Source organism: Elephas maximus, chromosome 12 (assembly GCF_024166365.1).
Source record: "Elephas maximus indicus isolate mEleMax1 chromosome 12, mEleMax1 primary haplotype, whole genome shotgun sequence".
Classification (NCBI taxonomy): domain Eukaryota; kingdom Metazoa; phylum Chordata; class Mammalia; order Proboscidea; family Elephantidae; genus Elephas; species Elephas maximus.
The window spans coordinates 93085373-93096860 of NC_064830.1; the positions used below are offsets into that span (position 1 = coordinate 93085373).

General features: G+C 53.8%; 1 protein-coding gene across 2 annotated transcripts in view; it reads left to right on the plus strand.

Moving 5' to 3' along the window:
* COL26A1 (collagen type XXVI alpha 1 chain) overlaps positions 1 to 4049 on the plus strand; it is a 248399-nt gene extending 244350 nt beyond the window's left edge. For both annotated transcript variants that reach the window (XM_049904167.1, XM_049904168.1), the window contains exons 11-13: positions 38 to 82; positions 1402 to 1486; positions 2504 to 4049. In XM_049904167.1, the coding sequence (XP_049760124.1) occupies positions 38 to 82; positions 1402 to 1486; positions 2504 to 2664 (291 nt within the window). In that variant the 3' untranslated portion in view covers positions 2665 to 4049. The remainder of the gene's footprint in view (positions 1 to 37; positions 83 to 1401; positions 1487 to 2503) is intronic.
* Positions 4050 to 11488: the final 7439 nt, after the last annotated feature.

Here is an 11488-nt window from a genome sequence, read left to right on the forward strand (position 1 = left end):
CCCACACAGGCTGGTGACCCATGATTTCACTTCCTAGGGAGAGCCTGGTGTGAAGGGGGAAGAAGGGGAGAAGGCCACAGAGGTAACGTATGTCTTCAGCCCTGGGAGTGGGGGCAATTCAGTGTGTGCATGAGTTTTCTAGGGCTGACATGACAAAGTACCACACACTGGGTGGTTTATAAGATCAGACATTTATTGCCTCACAGCTCTGGGGGCTGGGAGTCCGAGATCAGGTGTCGGCCATGTTGATTCCTTCTGAGAACCCTGAGGATGAATCTGTTCCCTGCCTCCCTCCTAGCTTCTAACAATGACCAGCAATCCCTGGCGTTCTGATTTCTGCCTTCATCTTCCCTCTGTGTGTCTGTGTCTCTTCTTCTCTTTTACAAGGACACCAGTCATATAGGATTAGGACCCACCCTGCTCCAGTATAGCCTCATATTAACTGATAACATCTTCAAAGACTCTATTTCCAAACGACTTCACATTCACAAGTACCAAGGGTTAAGACTTCAACATTACCTCTTGGTGTATACAATTCAACCCACAATAGAAGACATCTCTTTTACAACTCAGTAGGATGCTTTTTGGTTTTCTTTGGTTTTGTTTTAAGCTTAATTAAGCTCAACCTGACAGGTCTGACATGTCATATCAGGCAAAGGCAGCTGATGGCTGGGGCTGGGCTGGTCAGGGACAGTGGCCTGGTCTTTTCACCACCAATTTTCCTTACAAAGTGGCTTTGACATCTATTTTCTCAATAAATCAGGATCTTGTCTTTGCTCATTCATGTGTAGACCGGGCCCCTGAAACATAGCCTTGATCACCACACCTTCCTGCCTAAGCTCTGAGAAGTGTCAGCCCCCCTCCTCTCTCTCTTGTCTGGTGTGGCCACATGCAGCCTGCCCTGGGCCTGTTCTGCAGGGTTTGCTTGAATGGGTGAATGAATGGGTGCGTGAATGGATGTGGGCCAAGTGCCAGGAGGAAACGAACGAAGCACCACCACCTTCAGGGCCCTGTACTCTGTGCTCCACCCCTGTTATGGTGTCTTCTGAAAAGAAGGGGGTGCATGGGAAGCAGCAGACAGCCAAGGTAGAAGGAAAAGCCCAGGCTCGAGGCCAGCAGGTCTGAGCTTGAAGCCCAGGTCAGCCACTTGCAGGCTGTGTGTCCACAGGGATGTTGGTTATTCTCTCTGTGCTTCAGGCTCCTTGTTTGTGAACAGGATTCCAATCCAGACCTCACAGGGCCTGGCACATACTAGGTGTGCAGTAAGTGAAGGCTGTTTGTAGTGACGATGGTGACAGGTGCGAGGAGGTGGGGGAGGGCTGGGAGGGCACGGACAGGGTAGCAGGATGGCCCGACTCCATCCTGAAGCTGGCCCTGACACGCCCATTCCCCACCTGCCAGGGCGAGGGGGTGCAGCAGCTGCGGGAGGCCCTGAAGATCCTGGCGGAGAGAGTGCTTATCCTGGAGCACATGATTGGTATCCATGGTGAGTGCCAAGGGCCTGAGGACAGGCGGGTACAGCCTGCCCACCTAACTGGGAGTCTCCCTCCCCCACCACTGCTCCTGGGATATGCTGGTCTCCCTACCTCAGTGCCTTCCATTCAACTGCCAGATGGCCTTCACCAAACCCCAACCCGACCATGTCCTTCTCCTGCTTAAAGACCCTCCCCAGCGGCTCCCTGCTGCCCATGGACGGCTTCCAGGCTCACCAGCTGAATTCCACAAGTTTCTCCCAAGCACAGCCCTATGCCAGTGACACAAAGCTACCACCCAAACATCCCAGGCTCCTTCCCACCTCCCTGCCTTTGTCCTTCTGCCGGTCCCTCTGCTGGTGAACCCTGACTCATACTCCAAGCCTGCTTCAAAGGCCTGTTTCTCAGGAGCCCTTCCTGAGCTTCTCCTCTCTGTCCTCACAGTGGTCTGCAGAGACTTCGGTATAGTGTGCAGTGCTGTTTCCATGTCTCTTGTGGCAGGCTGGGAGCCCCCTTGTCAGTGTGGTGACGGACACCTTTCTTGAGATCAACATTTGTTGAAGAACGTATGAACGAATGAATGGGTGAATGGATAGATGGATGGATGGATGGGTGGATGTATGAGTGTGCAAGGAGCCGAAAACCCCCTGCTGCCAAGCTTTTAACCACTGCACAACCAGGGCTCTGTGAATGAATGAATGAATGGATGGGTGAATGAATGAGTACATGAGGAGCCAGCTCTGAACCACTGCACCATCAGGGCTCCATGAATGAAGAACAGATGAATGAGTGGATGAGTGAATAGGAGAATGAGTGAATGAATGGGTGAATAATTGAACGAATATATGAATGAGCAAACGAATGGATGGATGGGTGAATGAATGAGTGTGCAAGGAGCCAAAAGCCCTCTGCTGCTTTGCCCTGTCCACGCAGGCGCAGGGTCTCTTTCTCTGGCCAAGGTCTGGAAACAAAAACTCCTCCGAGTGTTCCCAAGGCCTTGTGCCAAGCCCGCCCTCCTGTTCTCTTTCCAGATTCCCTGGCTTCCCCAGAGGGGGGCTCCGGCCAGGATGCTGCTCTAAGAGCCAACCTCAAGATGAAGCGAGGTGGTCCCCCAGCTGATGGTGCTCTTGCTGCCCTGCTTGGCCCGGCTCCTGGGCAGAAGAGCGCTGGCCATGCCAGCGGGAGGAAGTAAGAGCCCAGCTCTCCAGGACAACCCCAGCCCTGGTCGGAGACCCAGCCCTAGAGCCTGTGCCGCTGCTGGTTGCTGAAGAAACTCTGAGTGGGGCAGGCCAGGCTCTGAGCATGAACAGTTGTGAGGGACACTGGCTCCCAGGGCCTGGGGGCCTTGAGAACAGATGGCACCTCCAGGGGCAGGGTCTGGAGAGGATCAGCACCCTTGGCAGGCCCTCCCTTGCTCCTGCCCTCCCCCACCCTGGAGACAGAGTCTGGGTGGGCTGGGAGATAGACATGGAAATAATCATACTCTTTTATTGGGCCCCTGCTATGTCTGGGGCCCTGTGCGAGGAGCTTTATGTACCTTGTCTCATTTAATCCTTAGGAGGTAGGCTTACTGTCCCCACTTTGCGCAGAGGGAAATGGGCTCCGAGAGTGTAAATAACCTGCCCACACCCAGGTCAGGCTTTGAACCCAGGCTTCTCAGCTCCAGTGTTCTCTCTAGCCTGCCAGCTCCCTCCTCTGATGAGGAAACTCAGACAGGGAGGGCGCAGGGCAGGCGCTCCCCTCCAGCCAGCAGGAAGCCCCCGTTTCTCAGCCACCTTCCCCCGTGTCTGCTGCATGGGCTGGGGGTGGCCTGGCCTGGCCTGTAGCTACTCTCTGAGGCCAGGGAGACCCTGAATGAACCCACAACAGTCCCATGGACTCAGAAGCATGTGACAGGAGCCCTGTGGGTGCAAGGGCCAGAACCAGGTTGACATCAAACTTGGCCGCCTCTCAGCCTCAGTGAACCCGCCCACCTGAGGCTGCAGCCAGGCCCTGCCACACCCACCCCTCTCTGAGCCTGAAGGAAGGAGGATTTAATGAGAATGTGCATCCTAAAGAGTGATGTCAGGGGGTGCAGCCTCCTGCCCACCCCCAGCGTCTGGGAAATCTGTAGGGACCCCTGTTACTCAGCAAGTCCAACGTCCCCTAGACAACCCAGAAAAAGGGAAGCTGTTCAGAACCCAGGCTCTGCCAGGGAGAATGCTCCTGCCCCTCAGGCTGTGGGCGCACAGGCGGCCCGCCCCACTGCCTCTTTAGCAGCCCAGACCACATCCCTCAAGGCCCCTCTCAGGCCACGGTCTCCTTGTGACCCAGCCCCCGCCAGTGCTCCTTTCTCTCTGGCCAAGACCCAGGACTCTGCAATGGCAGCCAACTCAAAGGTGCTAGTGCCCCTGGCACGTGTCCCCTCACAGCAGGGGCAACTCGTCTCTGGGCCCTTGGTGCTTGTGTGAGGCTCTGGGCTGGTCCCACAGGGCCTCAGCTGCTCCTCCCTGAGGCAGGCCTGCCCTTGGCCACTCTTTCTCCACGGCGGGGGCGGGCCGTCACAGGCAGGTAACACTAACAATAAAGGTGCTTTCCCCACTGTGGGCTGTGGCGTCATGTGTCAGTGGCGACTGTGTGTGTGGTGGTGGGCTGCCCTGCATCCTTTTGAACCTCAAGAGAACCCAGGTGGGGACTCCCGAGAGCCAAGGCCACCACAAGGCTTCAGAGGCAGGACCCCAGGGAGGGAGGTGGCTGCAAGAGTGAGGAAAGCCTATACAGCTTCCTCAGAGGCCCCCCGCCCAGCAGGGCCACATCGAGGGTGGGCCCAGCCCCTAGCTCTGCAAGGCAGACTGCAGAAGGAGTGCAAAGTGGGGGAGGCCTCAGGGCCCTGGGCAGAAGGATCCCACCCCCCACCCCCCTGCCCAGGCCTAGGGTCAGGGACATTTTCTCCTCCCTGCCCCAGCGTGAAGCGCTGGTGACTCAGTGGTTAAGAGCTTGGCTGCTAACTCAAGGGTCAGCAGTTTGAATCCACCAGCTGCTCCTTGGAAGCCCTAGGGGGCAATTCTATTCTGTCTTGTTGGGTTGCTATGAGTTGGAATTGACTCAAGGACAAATGGGTTCGTTGTTTTTTTTTTTTGGTTTGGTGCCCCAGGGAAGCCACATGTTCTAGTCGGGAGCCTCACGGGCAACTCTGAGTCCCAGAGCACTGCTGAGTCACCCGTGACCATCATTTAAATGCATTAAGTGTCTGCTATGTGCTTATGTGCCCAGGACCCACCAGTAAACCAGAGCTACACCCCTGCTGGGAGCTGGATATCTGGTGGGTAAATGGATGTTACCAGTTGCCGCTGGAGTCTATTCCAACTCATGGCAACCACAGCTGTGGTGACCCAGTGGCACAAATGGTTAAGAGCTCAACTACTAAACAAGAGATTGGCAGTTCAAACACACCCGGATGTGCCTCTGAAGAAGGGCCTGGCAATCTACTTTTGAAAGGTCACAGCCTTAAAACTTCACAGAGCAGTTCTACCCTGTTGCTGTTAGGTGCCGTAGAGTCAGTTCCGACTCATGGAGAATCTATGTACAATAGGAAGAAACACTGCCCGGCCCTGCACCATCCTCACAATCATTGCTATGTTTGAGCCCATTGTTGCAGCCACTGTGTCAATCCATCTCCTTAAGGGTCTTCCTCTTTTTTGATGACCTTTTACTTTACCAAGCATGATGTCATTCTCCAGGGACTGGTCCCTTCCTGATAACATGTCCAAAGTACATGAGACAGAGTCTTCTTTGATGGGACTCCTCTTCCAGCCACACCGCCCTGGGCCTGAGCTGGCAAGGCTCACTCAAGGGCTGGGGAGACCCAGGGTAAGGGAAGAGTGTTGCCTAAAACCTTAGCCGGAACAGCTGGGCATCTGTGTGTGTGTGTTGAATGGGAGTTGGTCCTTACCCCTTTGATTACTTTTCCCAGGACCCAAAAAACTCAAACCCATTGCCGTCAAGTGGATTTCAACTCATAGTCCATGGTGACCTTATAAGACAGAGTAGAACTGTCCCACAGGGTTTTCCAAGGAGTGGCTGGTGGATTTGAACTGCTGACCTCTTGTTTAGCAGCCTAGCTCTTTAACCACTACACCACCAGGGCTCCTTTCCCAGGATAGGAGTTAGGAAAGCATGTGTTATTCTTTCATTCTTTGGCTCACTGAACAAATCTTCCCTGAGACCTTTTATTGAGCCAGGCCCTGTTCTAGGCCCTAGGGATACTCAGCAGCCAAAAGAGACAAGAATCCCCACCCGTGGAGCTGACAGTTCCAGTGGGAGAAGTAAAAGCAGGCAATAAATATATATATTTAAAGCAAACAATATGGCAGGCGAGAAGGAATAAAAGTCTTGGAAAAACTAAGGGTTGGTGGTTGTGCCTTAAATAGGGAGGTGGGGAAGGCTCCATTGGGAAGGTGATATTTGAACAAACACTGCAGCTGGAGGGGTAAGCTGAGCACCTATGTGGGGGAAGAAGATTCTAGGCAGAGGGAATAGCAACAGCCACAGTCCTACGCCAGAGGCTCAAGGAACAGCCAGGAAGCCAGGGTGGCCGGAGCCGGTGAGGGGGCGAGTAGAGGAAGCCAGATGCAGGGACTAGGTGGGGCAGAGGGCCATGGTCAGGACTTTGGCTCAGAGTAAAGTGATGCACTCTTGCAGGGCTGAGCTGAGGAAGGGTCTACTGCTCCCAACTTGCCTTATTCAAGATGCAGAGAGACACTCTCTCCTTCATCTTTAGAGAAACATAAAAATCAAGCAGGCCCACTTTGTCCACAGAGGGCATTTGCAGCCAACATGCCAGGTAGCACCGTTCTTGCCCCTTTTGGTACCTCGGGGACCTGAGGGTCTCAGATGTCACAGGCGTTTGTCCCAAAGATCAATCAGGCATGAGTCCAATTCAGGATGCAGTGCCTGGGTTCTTTCCCCGAACCATCAGTGAGGGGCTCGGCTGTAGCGCCAGCCTTGGTTTGCTACCCAGGGCTCTGTGCAGGCCTGATTCCAGGAGGCTGTGTCCCCGACTTAAGGCCTGGTGGGGCTTCCCCATCCCTCCCATGAGGGGGCCCTGAGAGGGCTGTCCTCATCCACACTGTGCTCTGAAGCCCTCCCCACTGCAGGATCCCACCTTCCCAGCTGGAACCTTGGGGCTGAGCACCAGCTCTGTGGCCCATGTTGTCTCCCCAGAACATCCTTGGCTCCCGTTGACACCCCCTCAGCTCCTTGAGGACAAGGTTGGGGTCTGGTTGGTTTCTGTCTTCCCCCCCAGCCCAGGGCCTGGCCCAGAGTGTCAGTTTGTTTGGTAAAGGAACGCTGTATGGGACGCTGACCTGAGTACTTAGGAAGAACACTTAGCAACAGCTTCTGAAAGTGACCCTGAGCCAGGCCACAGTGACCCAAAGGTACTGAGGGGAGCTGTCCCTTGTGGGCCCAACTATAGTGGCAGAGTGGGTGACATATAGACAAATCCAGGCCACTGTGACAAGTGGGGGATGGCCACATGGCCACGGCTGCAAAAAGGAGTGACCACGGAGGAACTGTGGAGGAGACGAGGACTTAGGGTCAGTGGAGTCGGCTACTGAGGAATGGCCGGCCATTCCAGGCAGGGGGAACAGCATCTGCAAAGGCTTGGAGGATGAAGGAGGGAGGTTCAATGGTTAAGCCCTATGGGCAGGAGTGTACCCGAGAGTGTACACTCAGGGGTGCAGGAGGGGAGGAGAAGGGCAGGGCCAGGCAGTGGTGTAGGGGCTTCCCCTGGAGGGCTGGGGAGCCAAGCACAGGACCCTTTTCTTTCTCCAGGCCTTGTTCTCAGCTCTCTCCAGCCCCCACACCCTGCCCTGAGCCCCTCCTCCACTGGGTGACGCCCCACAATAATTACCCAGGCAGAAGGGCACTACCTCTAAAAGAGACCAAATACCATCTGACAAACCATATCCTGTACCCCTGAATGAAACACACCAGTAGGCTTCAATTCTCCCAGACCTGGTGGCAGAGACGGGACCTTAAGAGAGGGACTGTCAGATTATGGAGACCCTGGATGCTTCTGGGGTGGGAGCGGGGGGAAGAACTGACCTGTAAGGGACAGGCAGATGTGGTGGGTTCTCTCTGGTCAGTCTGATCTTTCTGCTCCATCTGGCTGTAGAATGATTTTTCTGAAATGTAGACCTGACTGCCCCTCCCTTGCTCCCTTGCTCCGGAATTTGCCGTGGCTCTCTTGTCCTGGCCCCAAAGCTGGACTCTACATCCTGGTCCCTGGCATCTTGGCCCATTCCCCCTGCTTGTCTCATTGCAGAACGGCTCCAGCCCAGGAAGTCTGGGCAGACTGCTTCTCCTTGCTTTTGTCCAGCTCATGGGTGCCATCTCCCAGGCCACGTAGAGGCCCGCGATGCCTGCAGAAAACGAGAGAGAGCAGGTCGGGAAGGGCCTGAGTGCATTCCAGCACTTACAGCCCCAGCTGGAGCATAGCACCTGGGTTTGTGCAAAATTCTCAGACCCATCACCTTGTCTGACCCCTGCATCCCAAGGAAGCAGGCTGGGCCCATTTTGTCTTTGGTTCTGTCCTGCACCATGAGGGCCTTTCTGCCATGTATGGAGGCCCCCCCACCGAGTACTTCTAAATTCAGTTCCCACCCCAAGACTCAGATGGTGAAGCGAGCACCCAGAGCCCCAGCTGGGAGGTCACGGAGCTGGCCAGTCCCACTGTCCAACCGTCGCACTGCACGGCTTCCAGCCCTGCCCCTCGTTCCACTGGGCAAGTGGGTTCAGAGGTCAGCCCAGTGCAGCGTGGGCTCCAGGCCAAGCTCTGAGGGCAGGTGAGACCTCCCACTCCTACTCCGGGGCCACCTGTGGGGCCACCCAGGGGTTTAATGAGGGACAATTAACACCACCCCCTCACCTCACCACACCTTGGCTCCTCCCCACGTCCCAGGTCTCCTCTGCTCTCGATTCCCTCCACTATGCGGGGAAACATCCCGGTGTCCCCCTTCCACCACTGTGTCCTGCACACACCTTCTCTCCTACTGTCCCAGGGTCCAGATCAAAGTTGTCTTCTCAAACCCAACTGTCTCCAGGCCCTGCTGTGTGTGAGTGGGTGTGCAAATGCGTGTACATGTGCAAATGTGCTCAAGAGTGTGCACGTGTGGGTGCATGTGTGAGTCTGTGTGCATGTAGGAGTGCACGTACAAGTCTGCATGCTTGTGTGTGTGTGCTAGTGTACGTGCCTGTGTGTGGTAGGGAAGTGGCTAACATCACTACGGTAACATCTTCCCTTCCAGGCTCTCTCCTGTGAGGTCCTGACCTCGAGTCCAGCTATAGTCCTTGCTAAGTCCAAGACCCTGGCGTGGTCCCTGGCCTATGGCTGAGCTCTCTGGCTCCGTGGCTCTCTCTCACCTCCCCCGTCCAGCTGAGCTCCCACTTGGTATGAGGCACTGAAGGACTGCAGGACTCAGACAGGACCCTGACTCTGGGCATCCCCCCAATCCACATGGTGAGAAAGGCCCGAGGGTCTCCCTGAACACCTATGTGGGGGAAGAAGATTCTAGGCAGAGGGAATAGCAACAGCCGCAGTCACTAGGCAGGGTTGGTGTAAACCCAGAGTATGGACCTGAATGTAGCTCCTCGGCCTACAGCCAGGGACCCCTGCCCGCTCCACTGCAGCCAGCCAACGGCCAAAGCAGAAATTCAGGGCCCTTCAGCCAGAAGGTATCTGCTGGCCTGTGCCCTGATGTAGTGGACACAGAGTGGAGGGGACAGGGGCTGGGCTGACCTTCAATGGAACCCACTGGGGCAACTAACCTTTTGTTAAAATATTGAAACACTTCCGTACTGGCTGGTAAGGAGCTGCTGACCCCAGCCTCCCAAGTGTCTACCAGCATCCCCGCCCTTCTCTGAGGACTGTGACAATTCAGGAGCCAGCTCCAGTGTTTGTTCTGACTGGTGGAGGCTATACTGCTCATGAACTGTTTTGGATATTGCCCAGGATGAGAAGCTGGTGCCAGAGCTGAGAGTGAGGGGCGTACAATGCCTGGTCACACGTGCTCACTTGGGCCTCAGACACTCTCAGGGCTGTGAGGGAGCTGGTGTCTGTGGGAAGAGCGGGGGCTGGGAGAGTTAAGGGGCCTGAGGAAGCTCTGTGGGAGGAAGACCAGCCTAGGCCCAAGTCTCTGCCTTGGGTGGAGGGCAAGCAGATGCTGGGTGGCCTTGGTCAAAAAGTCAGTCCAGGACTCCCAGCTCCTAAGCGGGTGTTCCTCCTAAGAATCATGATAAAATAAAACCAGTTGCTGTGGAGCCAATTCTGATTCATTTTGACCCTATGAGTGTCAGAGTAGAACTGTACTCTAGGGGGTTTTCACTGGCTGATTTCTTAAAAGAAGTAGATCACTAGGCCTTTCTTCTGAGAACCTCTGGGTGGACTCAAACCTCTAACCTTTTGGATGGCAGTTGAGCACATTAACTCTTTGCACCACACAGGGACTCCAGTGTTTTTAGTTGCTGAGGAGTTGACTTCAACTCATGGCGACCTTATATATAGCCACTCCCTACTTATCGACATGGTAGGTTCCAAAGACCAGGATGTTATGAGAAAATTGGTGTTACAAGAAAATGGAGGATGACCACATCAGATCACAAAATGGAGGATGGCTACATCATTACATAACTAACAAATTACATCATTACATAACTGCCACGCCACTGAGAATCATGGCCCAGCCAAGGTGACACATAACCATCACAGCCAGTGTTACTCTCGCCTCATACCTCTATGTTTGTTACTGCCAGATGTACGTCGTTAAGGCGCAAAATAGTCTGGTAGTAAGTTTTTTACTATTGTCTTAAATTTGAAATATTAGATAACGAGATAGTCCCTAAGTGAGGAGTAGGTGTATAACAGAAAAAAGCGCTGCCTGGTTCCTTGTCATTTTCATGATCATTGGTGTGCTTGAGTCCGTTGTTGTGGCTGTTGAGCCAATCTTCCTTATTGAGGGTTTTCCTCGTATTCGTGGGTCCTCTACTTTACCAGACATGATGTCCTTTTCTGGTGGTTGGTCTTTTCTGATGACATGTCTAAAATAAGGGAGCTGAAGTTCCACCATCCTTGCTTGTAAAGGGCATTCTGCTTGTATTTCTTCTGAGACTGACTTGTTTGTTCTTTCGGCAGTCCACAGTATATTCAACATTCTTCACCAACACCACAATTCAAAGGCGTCAGTTCTTCTTCCGTCTTCCTTTGCATTGCCCAGCTTTCTAATCCGTATGATGCAATTGAAAAGACGATGACCTGGGTCAGGCGCACCTTAGTCATCAGAATGTCATCTTGCTTTTTAAAACTTTAAAGGGGTGTTTTGCGGCATATTTCCCCAATGCAAGAAGTTATTTGATTTTTTGACTGCTGTTTCCATGAACATTGAAATTAAAGTAAAATGAAATTATTAACATCTTCAGTTTTTTTCTCCCATAACAACAGCAACAAAAAAACTGAATTGCCACTGAGTTGATTTCAACTCATGGTGACCCCATGTGTTACAGAGTAGAACTGCTCCATAGGATTTTCTTGGCTGTGATCTTTATGGAGTAGTTCACCAGGCCTTCTTCTGCAGGGCCATTGGGTGGGTTAGCAGCCCGCTGCAAACCACCTGCGCTTCTTTAGGATCCCATATTTCCTGCTCCACCCTTTCGACCCTGGGACTCAAGAGAACACATTGTGATCTGTTTCCTGGATCAGGAGGGGATCAGGGTGAGGCTGAAAATTAATCAGACACTAGCTTGGCACCCAGGGGCTTTGGGACCCTGAGTCTACACCCAAGAGTATTCCAGGGTACCAAGCATCTCCCTTCCCAGAATGCACTGGAAATGGTCTCTCTTGGACTTTGGCTCTGTATGGGCCACGCCAGGCTGGGCAGGAAAGGCATTTGGAGGACACACCCTTCTCACCCTGCCCTTGATGTGTCCCAAAGATCCGCAGGGCAATTCTCTGGATTGGCAGGAACTGCCTAATTCTGAGC